Here is a 17102-nt window from a genome sequence, read left to right on the forward strand (position 1 = left end):
TAAATAGTGTACCACATTTGCTGCTACATCAACTGCAGTAGGCTAAGAGCCTGCTTTGATTGGCCTAGTTTCTCAGATTTCTAGAAAAGTCATCTCTGGAGTCATGAAAATATGTGGAGGCTTAACAGTCAATTCCACATGGATTACTTGGTGTTACTTGGTGAGAAGCACAGTGTTAGGATTTTGACAGTCATTTGACTTAAGTTGTCAAGGGAGATGCCAGTAACAAGATGGGCATGGAGAAAAGTCTGGCATGTGTATGTGTGTGTGTGTGTGGAGGGAGGGAGGGAGGGAGGGAGGGGGTGGGATTTGGATTGTTATCTACACATACCTCAAATCAGTTCTCAATCATGAGTTGTTTGTGACAACTTTGCAGCCATCATGTGGTTTATAGCATTGACCCATGCTATGTACATGTCCCTAAAAAAATAAACAATAAATAAATAGATACATTCACGCCTCCAATACAAATGATGATCAAACTGAAGGAAATACGAATATCCGATTCATTCTTTGGGAATGTTTGCCATTTAGCAGGCTGCGTTGTGACTGTTGATAACCATTAACAGGATATCAGTGATGCATATTGTGCACCAGTAACACTCAGGCTCCTAAGAGACACTGTCTCTGTCTGGGAAAAGAATTTTAATTAAGTACATTATGACAAATTACTACAAAACAATAGCTAGTAGTAACACATTCATTTCAGCACACAGTTGAGCCCTTAATGGTTTTTTTTTTCTAAAAACAGCAGCACAGGCAGTGGCTAAGCATGAACAGATAGCATAATTCAATTGCCTGGTACAAATAGGAAACGCATAACTTTAGCTCCTCCGTGTCTGATACAATATGGCAGGAAGGAAGGGTTGCTCACATGACTTTATTGACCACCATCTGCATGTGACTTTGACTTTTGAGAGTAAAAAAAAAAAAAAAAAAATCAATACAGAAACATGAAAAATCTTCGTGGCTTGCTGCAAATCCATATGGATGGGACATCCATATAGATTATTTACACTGGAAACACGGCAGGGAGCAGTGTGTAGTCTCGTGCTTATCAGTATGATTGACACTCTACAGCTGAGAATGCATGATGTTTTTATGCAGTGACTTTGATCTGCCTAAATTATCTATTAATCTGTCAGTTTTTTTCTGGATTAATCGATTAGTTGTTTGGTCTGTAAAATGTCCGAAGGTCGTGACGTCTTTAGCTGTCTTCTTTTGTGTGGACCAACATTTCACAACCCAAGATATTCAGTTTACTGTCATAGAAGAAAAAAAAACAAATAATCTACCCATTTGAGAAGCTGGATACAGAGAATTTTGATATATTTTTCTTAAAAAACAGCTCAAAATGATTAATCATCATCAAAATGTTCTGTCAACAGGCTAGTTGATTGATCATTGCAGCTTTAGATCAGGAGTGGAAGGACGGTTTTGGTGAATGTTCTCACTGACAAGTGAAAATTAAGTCAATGTTTTGACGATGAAGAAGACGAAGATAAATGTGTGTGTACACTTAGGTTTATTTTGTTTTGCAGTCCAAAATTTAGTAAATGTTTGTTGTGATTAGGGCCAACAACAGAATCTGTATGTCGGAGAACAACTAAAGGAACATAAGGAGTCAGTTATGTGTGCAGTGCAGATAATCACCCAACCCTTATCTGAATATATTATGGTCTTCCTCTCAGAACGATGGGGTTTGGGTCTTTAAGTGAACTATCAGTTAATCAGAGTGATTCTTCTGCCTGAGCTATTTCTGGCCGTGTGAGCAGGGAAGCTTGCCTCTGGTGAAACACAGTAGATTAACTTGAATTTCACCACATTATCCTATCATTTACAAGAGCAGGTGGGGTTTTTTTCCTCCTTTTCTTTCGCAGTGATCATTTTCTGTTGTCTTCTGCGTCTGTGAACCCATCAGATTACTAGAAAGTTTTGTCATTTGTATTTTTAGTTTCGCTAATTAATTTCGGGACAGTTTTATTGATATGACAGTGTGACACTGCACATAACAGATGTCAGTTTTTCCTCAAGCCAAGAAAAGGCGTTATGACAACTGCCATCTAAAAATGAACTTTTGGTTGAAATAGACTGCAAAGAGCTTAAAAGAAAAACATTTCCATGAACAAGATGCCAATGTAAGCACAAGATTTAGAAGCATTTAATACACTTTAGAAGTAATAACCAGAAAAATACAACCAACCACAAACTCGTCTGTTGTCTTGTACATATAAGGAGGTCATTTTCTATATTTATTTCACAAAATTGTCCTCATTTTCTTCCCTCTCTTCCACCCAGGTGTTCCACTGTCCACTCAGTGGGGTCCTCAGGGCTACTTCTACGCCATCCAGATTGCCCAGTACGGCTTAAGCCACTACAGCAAAAACCTGACTGAGCGCCCACCCCACGTGGAGGTCTACGATACAGCCGAAGAGAGAGATAGCCGGGCCAGCACAGCGCCCTGGAGTGTGCCGAAAGGTTGCGGTCTCAGCCGTGTCCACGACAAGACCCGTGCTACCTCCGTGCGTCAGTTCAGTGCTTCAGGTACGTATGAGCCATCCGTGAGCCCAGATGGCCTCAGGGCAAGGAGCTTATCTCCTGTTAACTGTGGCTGTAGGAGGCTCGATATGTAACTACACCCTCAGGACAGGATAATAGTCTGCGATGAGTCACTGCCACAGTGTTAGAATACCGGCACTCTGTGTTGGTTGACAGCGGACTCAACACGTTATGACAGATTCCGAAAAAATGATGATGAAAGAACCAGCAGACATCGCACATTTCTTCCTATTTTATTCACTTAGTCAGACATTGTCACAGTCATGCCATGTTAATGTATTGTGTAGATTCCCACGTGATGCTAAAGACAGGAACACATGCAGTCGGCATTGATTTGACTGCAGACTTCTCCTCTTTAGCCAGAGAACATGAATATCACTGTTTGGAATGACTGTTGTCTGCAAACGTTATCAGCAGTAGCCAATTAACCTTAATCCTGTTTGTTGGTCAAAGGACAAAATAAAGCCCCACAGGCTGTTGTCTGTCTGTTCTAATGAAAGCTAGATGACTGTTGTTTGTTTGTTGATCAGAGAGACCGACAGAATGGCGGCTCTCCTCAGTGAAACAATGTGCGTGATCATGTCAGATAAGTAGTCAAGATAAATTACCAACAGCTGATGGATAGAGATCAGTCATCAGAATCTAACGGTCAAACTTTAAAGGATACGGCTGATTGTCAATCCCATGAAAATATCAAAACCAACAATGTGTTAGTCCATCTCTCAATACTTTCTTTCTTCCCTACCCCGACTGTGTCAATCTGCCCCAAGTCCGTTTGTCTCTACTGAAGACATAATTATAAAAAAATGGACTCAAAGCTTGAAGAATGTGCTTTCACATTTAAAATAAGCTAAATAATTAGCAAATGATACTCAAACAGGAGTAAATGGTGTTGGTGCTAGCTATTTATGACAGCAGGACAGTGTGGGATCCACTCAGATTAAACTACGATACTACAGTTCATTGTAATGAATGAACATGTCAGCGTGTGCTCTACGCTATAAAGGAATAAGCTACTGTATATCAGCTTTGGCTACACTTGCCAATGCTTATTAGTAGGATCAATTAATTGTCAATTTTAGTCTTAAAATAGTATTCATTAGCAGTAAGAAAAACACAGACTATCACCAAGTTAATCTTTTAAGCATATCATGTTAATCGTATTTATATTTTAAGCTTATCAGTTTAGTAGCTCTCCAGGATTCGAGGCTTTGAAGCGACTCGTCCTGTCAGTCTGTAAAGCTAATGTTAGCTCTGAATGCTACAGTGGAGAGCACTTGGTCGTGTCATTTAGTGGTCGTCAGTCAGATATTATTAGCTTTAACATTGTCAGAAGTGATTTAGAAGAAGTGAAAGGTTAGACAAACCGTGTACTGTCATTTTAATCACCCTTTCTACAGTTAAGAATTCAATCCGATAACATGATAGAATAATTTAAGATGTGAAGGTCTCTGATGAGACAATGACCTGTAAACTTTTTATTTTTAATTTTTAGAGGTATTTAGTGAGATGTGAGCATTGAAAATCTTTGCTAGTTGATGAATTGTCCCCACATTATAAATCATATATCATAAGTGCGTAATTAATATGCCTTCAGAAAAAAAGAGAGCTTCACCACTTATAATAACACTGACTGAAGGATGTCACTGTCCTTGGTGTGATTTTGCTTTGCTTCAACTCCAAGGACTCTTAATTTAATTTACCTCAGTCACATTGCATCAAGGACTCATATGAGGACAGTCTGCTCCAACCTCCCTCAGACACTACAGTCCATTATTATGTGCAGCCTTCTCCCTTATGCATCTGAAAATGGATCTATAAGCAGAGAAAATATCTCTCGTCTCCCTCTTCGGTTCTGTTGTCCTTTTTCGTTGTGTCCCAAATAGAATTTTATCCAGTGCTACAAAATGCTGCTTTTCTTTTTCTCATGTGATAGCAATTTAGATATTTTTTAAAAGACGCAGTTTTAAGACGTGACCTATAAACAATGAATCAATTCATCAAGATAATAAGCGGCAGATTAACTGATGATGAAAAAAATCCTTATAGAAGAGGATCAGCGTAAAGTTTTGGCAGCAGGTTATGTTGCATACAAATTATATTACTTACATATTTGCATTAAATTCAGTTTTGGGTAATGTACAGATCGTGCGCTGTAGTGCTTTTTTGTTGTGAAATGTAGGAGTGTCAGTACACACCTCTGTGTGGTTTGAATATCTAAACTATAAATAAAATCTGACTATTATAACAAAGATTGGAGATCTGGCCTAGTTTCAGAGCTGTAAAATGACCACGGCCATAAGATATTTTCAGAGTTATTTTTGGAATTGGGAGAAATCAAAATCTTTCACCCAGTGCTGACAGTGAGCTGTCTTTATTCTCCTCTGATCTCCTGCTGATATTTCCAGGGCGCCCTCTCTCTCTGTCCTCTGTTGAGCTGCTCTCTCTACTGTAATTTTCTTCTCCTCCTCCTAATTCTTCCACTTTCAACTTTTCATCATCAACAATTTCTTTTCATTTCATCTCTCTATGCTTTTTTTTTTTTTTTTTTGTCTCCCTCTCGACTCCTCGCTCACCTCGCCCTACAGCTCAACTCCCCATCATAGCTCTCTCCTTCCTTGACATCATCATGTTTTCATCATCACTCCTCTCATCACCGACCCATCATCACCCACTCGGCCCTCCCTCGGCAGTCTTCATTCTCCATTAATCTTCTTCTTCTACCCCCGGATTTCAGTCCGTCTTCCACCTCTAGGTACCCATTTCCACCCACTTGTCACCCCTCAGCCCTCTCGTACTAACTAAACATCGAGATTGTATTTGCTCTATCCGTTTATTCTGCTCTCTCATCAGAAAACTCATCTAAACTTTCCTTGTTTTCTTTTCCCGCTGTCAGTTTCTCTTTCTGTCCTCGCCTCCTTCCACTTCTTTCTGTTTGGGTCTTTCATTTTTCCTCCTTACTGTATCTAGGGCGCCGGTGTTGAGCAGCCTCTCAAATCCTCTGACAAGTGGATCAATCGTCTGTCCCCTGATAATAACCCTCCATCTACCATCTGCACATTCCTGCACGAACGCTGTCCACTACAGAGAACCTTTATTTTCTGAATCCCCTTATGGTTGGTTGAAAGTGGAGAAATGTAGTTTGCATAAACTGATCCCTGTCAGAATTAGCAGAGTTTTCAGTGTATGTAGATGCAGTGGAGTAACAGCTGTCTAACCCTGTCTATAAAAAGTTTTTAGTAATAAAATAATAACTATATTGTAAGCTATTATTTTACTACTATAGCTGCAACTATTAGCTGATTTATCTATTAAAGGACTGGTTCACAATTTCTCAAGTCTGTTGTAAAACAACAGTCAGGAGGCCATATGAACACTGAAACAGGTTTTGCTTGCTGTAATCATTCCCCCTGTTCATACTGACTGTTCGAAGATGCCCTCCAAAAACTTACAATGTGCACAGAAGATGATTAAATGAATCAAACAAGATGAGCAGGAGACACACAGACCACTACTCAACAAGGCACTTTTCAGCTTTTCGCCGAGGGAGAAGACCACTACTAATATAAAACATGGGGAAAAGTGTAAAAAGAGAACATAAAAGATTATTCCTGTACCTGTGTGGAAGTTTTGTCAAAAGAAATCTGCAACTATTATAATAATTAATTTAATGATTTAATGTTTTTTTAAGCAAAAAAGTAATCTGGAGATGTCACCTTAGGCTTTGAAAAACTGTGATTGGTGTTTTTCACTATTTTTTTTTTTTTTGACATTTTATAGACAAAAAGATGAATTGAGAAAGTAATCAGTAGATTAGTCTGTAATCTATTGGGCAGCTGAGACTCACTAATCACTGGGTTGGCAGTTCAATCTCCTGTTCCTCTTGTCTACATGTCAAAGTGTCCTTGAGCAAGATACTGAACCTCAAATTGCTCCCAATGGTCAGGTTGGCACCTTGCATGGTATTTTCTCTGCCACTAGTGTGTGATTGAACGGGTAAATGAGCGGCAAATTGTAAAGAGCTGTGGATAAAAGCGCCATATAAATGCAGCCATTTACCATTTAATCAATTATGGAAATAATCATTAGTGTCAGCCCTGTTTACAACATTGAATCAAAGCAGATTTAATGCAGCTTTTTTTGGCACCGATCAAAAGAAAAAGTCCCGTTAACATCAAAGTGAAAACAGATCTCCGGTGGCTGAGCCAGGGTCCAGATTTTAATCTGAATTTGTGGCTGGACTTGAAAAAGCCTGTTGACTCTCAATCCCCATACAACCTGTCAGAGATTGAGCAGTTTTGCAGAGAAGAACAGAAGGAAAATAGCAGTCTCCATATGTACAAAGCTGATAAGAGACAGACTCAAGGCTGCAAATCCTGCCAAAGGTACATTTACTAAATACTGACTGAGAGGGGGTGAATACTTATACAAAAATGTGGATTGCATTCTGTATTTGGAATTAATTTAGATTGGGCTGCAACTAGTGATTATTTTCTTGATTAATCAGTTAATCCTTTTGTCTATAAAATGTCAGAAAATAGCTAAAAATGGATGTTATACTTTACCTGAGATGTTAGATATCTTTTTTTGTCTGACCAACAGTCCAAAACCCAAAGATAATCAGTGTAAAGACAAAAAATAGCATTTCAGAAGCTGAAACCAGTAAAAAAAAAAAGACAAACTATTAATTAATGATCATAATAGTTGCTGATTGACATTCTATCATTCGACTAATCTTTGCAGCTTTAAATTTAGATCACTTTGTAGAGATCTATTTTCACTTTGACATTAAAGGATCTTTTTCCATTGATCAGTATTTAAAAAACCCCCACATCAAATCTACTTTGATTCGATGCTGTCAGACAATAAAACATGAAAAGTTCCAAGGGGATGAATATTTTTTTATAGGCTCTATATGTCCTTTGTCTCCAGTCAGCGGAGAACGTGGATGAATAACCACATGTGGGTTGACTGATGTCGCTTAGATCTTCGTATCTGCACATCTGCGCAACACATACATGTGTTTACAAGTGTTGCTCTCACACTCTCACTCATGTATACAAGTGTGGATTTACGCTGACATATTTCTAGCCGCGTGTCATCCATGTCTCATGCCTCATTGCTAAACAGCCAGAGAGCAGAGCAGAGCAGAGCTGAAGAGGTGGAATCTCGTCTATATTCCCTGCCCATCCTTTATTGATGGCAGAGTAATCACGGGGCCAGAGTACAAATCCACTTACTCTCTGCATTGCCTTAAGTAATGGATTTATGAGTGCATTAAAGAGCCGTAGTCATCCAGAGGCCCCTGCCAGACTGGCTCTCTCCTTCATTCTCCTCCTGATCGACTGTCTTTGTGTCTCCGTCGGCTTCGTCTACTTTTGCTTTCCCGGCTCATGTCATGTGAGATCTCTGTGTCTCTGATTCTTAATTGTCTTCTCACCATTGGCTCATTTTCACTCTCTTCCCTCTCAGACTGGCTTTAAGGGCTCTTGTGCGACCCATCATTCCATTACCCTCCTACACTCTTTCCTCTCTTCATCCTTTGGGGAGCCGTGATTAGGAAAGGTTTATTGGGGAGTTTTTTTTCACTGTGCAGACCAAGTAACAAGGCCAAAGGAGAGATTATTCCAGAAGCTGTTGGCGCTTTAGGGAGTTGAAATGAATTCAGAACAGAAGTGCCTGAACTGAGCTGGCACTGAGTTGATGCAGTGCAGGAGGAGTGGTGGCAGTGTGGAAACTGAATATCATCTCAGCTGGTGTCTTTGAGATTTGCCGGGAAGAAAATGCGGAGATGCAAATAGAAAAGTTTCTGCAGTGCATCAGCTTCTTATTTCACTCTCTTCCATCTTGCTGCTGTTCTTCTCCCCCGATCTCTCCTTCTCTATTCCCTCGCTTCTGTCCTCCTCCTAATTAAGCTCAGTGTGCAGTGACACATCTGTACTGTACATCTCATGAGAGGCTTGTCTGTGTGTGTGTGTCTCTCATATACACACACACACACACACACACACACACACACACAGAGCGAGGCGCTTCACACATGTAATAAAAATACAAGACCCCTGGTAATAAAAGATATGGCTTTGACCGTAGAATTTTTTTAAAGTCGTCTGACTGTTCTTGATCATTTAAGAATGTGACTACAGAGTGAATCTTGGGAACATGAGTAAAAAGTTGAGCTATCATAGAAACACACATCAAAGCATACTGTCTTAAGGGAGACAGACGCACTTTAAAAAGGCTTCCAGTCAATGTGCTAAAAATAATCCAATGTCGTCCAATATTCATCAGAAGTTTTTGGAATCAGTCAAATGAGGTTTTCTTCTGACCTTGTGCACCTGAAGAAACGCTACAAACTTTCTTTTTCTTCTGCAGTCCAGGTTTTTTATATGTATTTTTAACATCTTCCCCGTTTATCTGCGCCCACCCCCCCAATCACCTCCACAGAGTCCTCAGAAGGCGTGTCCCTGCAGCTGGGTAACTCCAAAGACTTCATCCTCAGCTTGGACATCAAGTTCATCGCCAACGGCAGTGTGTCTGTGGTCCTCGAGACCACGGAGAAAGGGCCGCCCTTCACCATCCACTACGTGACCAGCACGCAGCTCATCGCCTTCAAAGATCGTGAAATCACCTACGGCATCGGGCAGCGAACCGCTTGGAGCACTCTGACCCGCGACCTGCTCACCGACCTCAGGAAGGGCGTCGGACTGTCCAACACCAAGGCCGTGAAGGCCACAAAGGTTGATTAATTGGTTGATTTGAATATGCTATGATCTGTACTAAAATATTCAAAACCACATGTAGGTAAAATGTTAAACTTCTGCTTGTTTGTCCGATTGAGGCAAATCTTTTTTTTTTTTAGGTTTTACTAAAAAAAAATTTAAATGCTCTATGTATATCTCAATTCTCAGGAGTTTTATAAAAATGTAACTTATGATCTATTAAGACATTAGAGTTTAAAAGCAGATTATCAAATTATGAGAACTTGGACACTAAATAATTACTTGGGGAGATTATTAACAACATCACAGCCCTGATTTCAGTTTTTAATTGTCTTGTCTGCATTCGCGTTTGATTTCTCTCTCAGATCATGCCCAGACGGGTGGTGCGATTAGTCCTACACGGACGTGGCTTTGTTGACAACGTCACCATCTCCACCACTGCCCACATGGCCGCCTTCTTCGCCGCCAGCGACTGGCTGCTGCGCAACCAGGATGAGCGTGGCGGCTGGCCCATCATGGTTACACGTAAACTGGGTGAAGGCTTCCGGCCTCTGGAGCCCGGCTGGTACTCAGCCATGGCCCAGGGCCAGGCCATGTCCACCCTGGTGAGAGCCTACCTCCTCACTAAGGACCAGGCTTACCTCAACGCTGCCCTCAAGGCAGTTGGACCCTACAAGGTGCCTTCAGCGCAGCACGGGGTCAAAGCTGTGTTCATGAACAAATACGACTGGTATGAAGAATACCCCACCACGCCCAGCTCCTTTGTCCTCAACGGCTTCATCTACTCCCTGCTGGGACTCTACGATTTGACTGAGACAGCTGGCGAGAAGCTTGGCAGGGAGGCCGGGCAGCTGTTCAGCCGTGGCATGGAGTCACTGAAGGCTATGCTGCCGCTCTTTGACACTGGGTCTGGGAGCATCTATGACCTACGCCACTTCATGCTGGGCACTGCGCCCAACCTGGCACGCTGGGACTATCACACCACACATATTAACCAGCTACAGCTGCTGGCATCCATAGACAACGCCCCCATCTTCAAGGATGTGGTGAAGCGCTGGAAAAATTACTTAAAAGGGATTCGTGCCAAGCACAACTAGACAAACTGTAACCCAGATATAGTATAGAGCTGAGATGATGACTGAAAAGAGGTTGAGTATAGTGTATGTGTGAGAATTGAATGAATGATTTGAATGTGAGAAGGAGGCTCATATCGTGCGTCCCAGTTTTGGTCGAGGTTCATAATCTAAAGGATGAGTTCAGTCAGCTGCAGCTCTCAAAGTTTCTCGTGTGCTCTGTTGCAGGTTTTATATTTTCTGCAACATCGATTGTAGCTCTCCTCTCTTCTTTTTTTTCCTTGAGCTAGTGTTTGTAATTATGCACAGACCTAGTTTCAGAGTGTGTGTTTTTTTTTTGTGTTCAGGAAGAACGTGTGCGGATGTGTTGTTTAAAATAACAATATATGATGTTAGAGAAAGATGAAACTGCTTGAATAGTTTAAACAGAATCACATGTTTCCGACATTCTTTGATGCATCCACCACAAGTCTCTTCTGCAGTCGTATTTTTTTACCATTTCATCCCAGATTTACAAAGTTTATTGAAGCAAATAAACTGTAAATAACAGAATATATTATAAATTATTTGGAGGAGGGTGTCGGCAAAAAAACCCAATAATCTTATCAATATAAAATACTTCAACATTTTGGATTTTATAACAGTTTTTTTCAAATGTCATAGCCTTAAAAACTCTAAGAAGTTTTATATCAGTATGTTATGTTTTTTTAGTAGATCATGTTTAAGCTGTTAGATGAGAGAAAATCATTTGGTCGTCTTTACAGAAAGGCCGAGGAGCCGAATGCTCTACGCTTATAAACTGGTGGATTTAATTTCTTTTCTGTTGTCCGTTCTCATGAAATACAGATATATAATAACAAATAATTTTAATCAGTTGAGATATGTTGACACTTCAGGTAGCTTAACTCATTTTAAATCATTTTTCCATTGACATAAATATAAGAAGTATTATACTTTACCTGTCAGGCTGCTTGAAATCAGCTCAGAGGAACCAAACCACTATGTTTGATTTAATGGTTAAACCAGTTCCACTACCAGCTAGACTACCTGGGTCCTTCCCATAATTCTACTGTGCTTAGCTTACACTAACTGGCCAAGGGTGCTGGCCAAGAGTGCATTGTCATGTGACTTGCACTGGGACCAGGTTGTGCTTCAGCTGAAGTGTTGCAGACTGCAGGTAGCATGCTGCCACAACATTAGTGGTCCTCATCAGTCCTAAAACAATCCTAATTAATAATTTAGCCTGATTAGCTGCCAGTGCTGAGGTGCTGTTATAAAATACTTTAAGATGAGATGCTTTTTGTGCATATGCCATCGCAGAAGGAATACTTAGTTCTGCATCACTTTGAGTTCAGCTCAGTTAGTGAAACATGTGTCTGCCACTCCGGAGATCCTGGGTTGTGATCTCAGCTGAGCCAATTAGGCACCAAGCTGATGACAAATTAATGTTTGCTGGAGAACAGCAGCTGAGAAATGAGCCACTAGATTCATTGATCAGGAAACACTGCCCCTCTGTTAGAGAGCAGTTGTGATCTAGATTGAGTCACATATGTTTATCTTTTTCATCGGTCTTGAAATGAATCCCCAGTGTGCGGACTTTAAATATGTACACACATGTACAGTAAGCTGTCTGATCATATAATCAATCATTTTCATCTGTTCAGACAAGCGACTGCACATGTAAAAGAGTCAATCCTGGCTGACTCACGTTTACAATTGAATTAATGTCAATTAATATGCACTGTACCTGATGGATAAGATGAATACAGTAGAAAAACCCACTAAAGTGTCACACAGATCAGCGTAGAGCCTCTGGTGTAATTTTATAAAGATTTCTTCATCCCATTCATCCCATAGTGATAATAAGAGATACACACAGGGCATAACTTTGAACTGAAACTTCCTTTAAAGCCAAACATTAGCTTTTGGTAAATCCTCTGACCCGTCATCACTTAAACATTAAAATCTTTATTTCTCTGGGTTTGAACACTATTAGTTGTAGCTACATTTTCACTCATTTTCACGCTCCCATCTTGACCGTTTGAGGTTGTTGTTTACTTGGAAGCTCATCTGAAAAGGTCTTTTTCTATAAGTCATGTTTCCAGATGATTATTGCAGGATACAAGTGTAGGTGGTGGCAGATGCCTGTGTTGTGTATTCGGGTAGAAATGCATGTGGGCAGCAGCTGCATCTCACTAGCATGTCAGTTTATAACATTTAAATAGACAATGCCAAGAGTACTGAAGCCTGAGGTAAATTCTTGACAAACATAAAGAGCCTGCCAGTCCCAGTGGGCTCTCGTTTCTCCTCTCAGCTGCCGTGGGTGCATGAACTCGCTGTTTTTAATCCAAGCGCTGCCCTGTTGACCGCTGTACGAGGAGAAACAGGCTCGCCAAGACACCAACAATTCACCCGGCTAATAGGCTGGAGAGCCTGCACGCAGTAGCTAGACGGGGATGAGTCAGCGCTTACCGGCATCAACACGCACACAAACAAAACAAAGTGGAGCCCTCAGCATCAATGAGGCTTTCATCGATCTACCTTAAAGATTATCAATGGGAGGCAGGAGAATCACAGGAATCAGGCTCCTCTGAAGTGTGTAGGGCGGATTCTCTGAGGTCATTTTCATAAACACTGGTGTAATCTTTGAGGTGTAAACATTTTCCCAGACAGTCTGCTCGCAGCTTGTCATTGTGTGATCTGCCAAGAATGAATCAAAGAAACGCCAGGATGTAACATCAGCTAGAAAAAAAAAAGAGAGACGGCTGAGTCGCTTTAGGTCAAAGTCCTTCAGGTACCTCTATCTAACCTCACAGCTTCATCTGCGACTTCTTGCATTCAGAACTAAGTGAGATTTCACAGCAGAGTATCAGGGCCACTGTAAAGAAAAAATGTATAATAAAGTTACAAAAAATAATGATATATTTCTAGAATAAAGTTTGAACATTTCATGAAATAAGTCCTAATATTATGAGTAATATTATAAGATTTATGACTCTCTGGACATGAGTCTGGACAAAAAGTCTTTTGCAAGAAAAACTGTAACTGTACGGTAAATAAGTCAGGAAAATGTAATCCAGTGTACCCAGTTTAATCATAACATACAGAATTTTGTTCTCAAAGCAACCTTTTCTCGTAATACTCTGACTTTAAATTGATAAATATAACTATTTTCTTGAGATATGACCTTTTAAAAAAAATAAAGTCACGACTTTTTCTTGAATTCACATTTTTCTCAAAATATTTTGACTTTATTCTCGATTTTCTTTTCTGAGAAGTGGCCCTAATCCTCCATCATAAAGGTTTATACTGTGGATGTTCTGTTTTAAAGGCAGAGAAGAGGTATGAGTGGAGGTTTTGTTAATCCCAGTTGATCTACACTTGATGAACCTTGATTTCTTCATTTCACGGTGGCATTTTTCTTCCCATGAACACTTGCATAGTTCATACTTTACAATTTTGACAGGACAAGTAGAAATATGTCGTTTAAATGGAAACTGAGCATTCAGGAAAGGAAGTTGTGTATGTATGTATGTGTGTGTGTGTGTAACTATCTCCATTTTGTTTATACCAAAGTCATTGATTTGAATTTGTATATTTTTGTGTGAACCGATTTCCATTCAGCATTTAATGATTTTAAGTCTCCTTGGAGATGTCACGAAGAGACACTGCCTTTTGAGAAATGCTAGTTTTTCAAACGTAGGTTGAATAGATAATTGCAAAAACAAGATATGTAAAACTTGCTTATCGTAAAAGGGGACGTGTGCAACTAGAGATTAGCATTTAGTCAGCTACTGTTTTAAAGGGAAATGAGCCAATAGCTGCAAATTCTCCTACAAAGTTTTTCTTTTTTTTTTTAAATTTCTTTTTGAAGTGTGTGTGTTTGCATCATTCATCATTTGTTGGAATCATTTGCAAATGTGTCGGATGTTTTGCTAGATAGACGAAAGCACAACTGCCGTTTCTGTTACATGATTTTGGTTTTTATTTCTTTTGGATGACTTTGTTTTTGTTTCAGGACAATGTGCAACGCCTTCATTAAGAAAGCTGCTATTATTGTTCACTGTGTAATAGGTATAAGAGTTTCTTTCTCCTCATTTTCTCTGTCTTTCCACTATTTGTTTTAAAGACTTCAACATATGACCACTGAGGTCAAATGTGATTTATGCAATAAAATGTTTACTGGGGTTGTGTCACCACAGGAGACCCAGAGTGGTTGTACAGACTTTGCAATCCAAGCACAATGTGCAAACGCTACCATTTTTTAGTCTAAGGAAGAGAGGTGTTTATATACAGAGTAAATCTTTGTGCTTTAAAACTTGCTTTTTAAAGGTGTAAAAAAAAATTAAAAATCATTTTTCTTAAACTCCTTGTTTGATCTCTTCTTCTCCCCCGTTTGACTCTGCAGTTTCACATCACAGCAGCAGTTTAATAACGATGTACGTACAGATGTTTGACTGGTTTATCATCTTTCATGTACATTGTAGAGCAATAACAATTACTTGATTAGGAAATTGACGGAAAATTGCAACTGTTCTGATTCTTTGGTTTCAGCTTTTCAGTTGTGAAGATTTCCTACTTTTCTTTGTCTTCTGTTCTTGTAAAATATCTTTGTTTTCTTTTTAGATTGTTGGGCGGAAAAAACAGGTAGTTTGAAAACATCAGCTCGGGCTTCTAGATTTTGTGTTTGACTATTTTCTGATATTTTATAGACAAAATAATCCAAATAATTAGTTTAGGAAATAATCGGTAAATGTTTGGGGTGTGTGGGGTCATATTTTATTGTACGAGACAAAAGAATTACTTTTTTTAAAATTTACATTGTATCATTTCTGCAATTAGCCATTAGATATATAAATATTTGCTTTAACAAAAGAAAAAAACCAACATAAACATAAAATGCAAAGGTATTAGCTTAAAGTAAAGTAAATAAAATCAATGGAATAACCAACTTCTACTGTATACCATTATATCTAGTACTTCTCCAGGCTGTACAACTTTATTGTCTGCAAAGATAGAAAGCTATCTTCAGTCCGTCTGACCGTTCAAAAAACACCTTTAAAAATTGAGATTAAGTCTCTATGAATTGATCGAGGTCATTTTCCTGAAGGATAAAATACTTCTTATGTGTGTTCTTTGTAGCCAGAGATCAAACCTGGAGATGAAGAGTGAGGATGTGAAGGTTCCTCTGTGATACATCTTCCTCTTTCCTCCTCACCTTCTGTTCCCAAAGAGCCCTCCACTGGCTTTGTGGCCTTCAGACAAGTTTACTGGCCACGTTATGACCCTCACCAGCTCGATTTTGATTTTTTTGTTTGTTTGTTTTTGGTGACTAACTATTTTTGTCCCTTTTTCCCATGTAGATTGGTAAGGATGCAGGGTACATAACACAAAAAGGAATTGAATGCCCTCATACAAAGAACATAAACTCCATTGGTAAAAACTCCACGTGCATCAATAACTCAAACTGTGTCAACATCTTGTCTGAGCTTTTACATTTCCAAAATAACACAACAAACTAAAGCAGCTCATACCGACCTCATACCCTCTACGCCTTGGCTGCAGAGAGAGGAAGAGAAAAAAACAAACAAAAACAAAGCTAAAAACAGAAACCATAAAATGTAGCTGCCAAATTTACAGTATCATGTATTTGTACACTCATATTTAGATATACAGTACACAACATTACATACATTGATATTGTACAACAGAAAACATTCAATAAGATTTGTAGAATACAAATCTGTAAAATTTGCTCACGCTGAAGCTATTAAGTCAGCTGGGCAGATAAATAGATGGCATACATTTCTTGAAAACATCATCCACACTAACAAAGAAATAAAGTTTACAATCTAAGAACATTCCTCGTCTGCAGTTTCCACTTTGATTATGACGGGCTTAGAGCCAAAGTGCTATTTAGAGCAAATAATCAGCTCTTTTGTTTTATTGGAATTAAGTTCCAGTGCACTCTGCTGACACCAAGCGTGGAGAGCAGTCACATGGTTGCCAACTGTATAAAACATAGTTTAATTACTTATTATTTAGTCATTTAGTCTGATGTCTTTGATATTGGATTCTTGATTTGTATTTCAAGAAGTTGGCTCCATCTCCAGAGTTTCATTTTTATTTAATTTGTCCTCAAATGTTGAAGTGAGGGCTGAGTGTATTTTAACCATTTCTTAGCTCCAATTTTGATGACTCAATATAGATATTAGTCTGTTTCTAGTTAATTCAGGTGGTGTTACACCTAAAATAATAGACTTTGGTCCTGCACAGCTCTGTAGCATTTTGTTCATATTGAATGCTCTTTCGGTGAAACTACTTAGAGGAAAAACAATCCTGATTAATAATTTATCCTAATTAGGCTATTCTGATCCAGAGAGAAGTGCAGACACCTGAGAAGGACTGTCTCTCCTGCCACCCGCTTGCATTTTTCATTAACTTCTGGCATTTACAGTATACAATCCAGCCATAATTTCTGCCTCAGAGCCACAGACTTCGTCCCACGCATCCCATTCCTCCTCTTTCCTCAACACTAACGATATTACCGTCTCTCCTGACAGTAGAGACTGTCTCCCAGTCCTGTAATTAGCCCAACATAAACCCGATAAGCTCAGTCTCTTCATGGCCCCTGTGCCGGCGTTCCTGCCTCCTCTGCTGTCATTCAGATGCCTTTGAGATGGTCGTGATAACATTACAGTGAATCCTTGGTTCTGCGGCGTCCGGAGGCCAGAGGCTTTATGGTGTC

At 39.5% G+C, this 17102-nt stretch overlaps 1 protein-coding gene across 2 annotated transcripts in view; it reads left to right on the forward strand.

The window, feature by feature from the left end:
- glceb (glucuronic acid epimerase b) overlaps positions 1-14720 on the forward strand; it is a 57597-nt gene extending 42877 nt beyond the window's left edge. For both annotated transcript variants that reach the window (XM_067583927.1, XM_067583937.1), the window contains exons 4-6: positions 2299-2544; positions 9007-9299; positions 9647-14720. In XM_067583927.1, the coding sequence (XP_067440028.1) occupies positions 2299-2544; positions 9007-9299; positions 9647-10378 (1271 nt within the window). In that variant the 3' untranslated portion in view covers positions 10379-14720. The remainder of the gene's footprint in view (positions 1-2298; positions 2545-9006; positions 9300-9646) is intronic.
- The last annotated feature ends 2382 nt before the right edge of the window (positions 14721-17102 follow it).

The sequence above is a fragment of the Thunnus thynnus genome, chromosome 1 (genome assembly GCF_963924715.1).
Source record: "Thunnus thynnus chromosome 1, fThuThy2.1, whole genome shotgun sequence".
In the NCBI taxonomy this organism is placed as follows: Eukaryota; Metazoa; Chordata; class Actinopteri; order Scombriformes; family Scombridae; genus Thunnus; species Thunnus thynnus.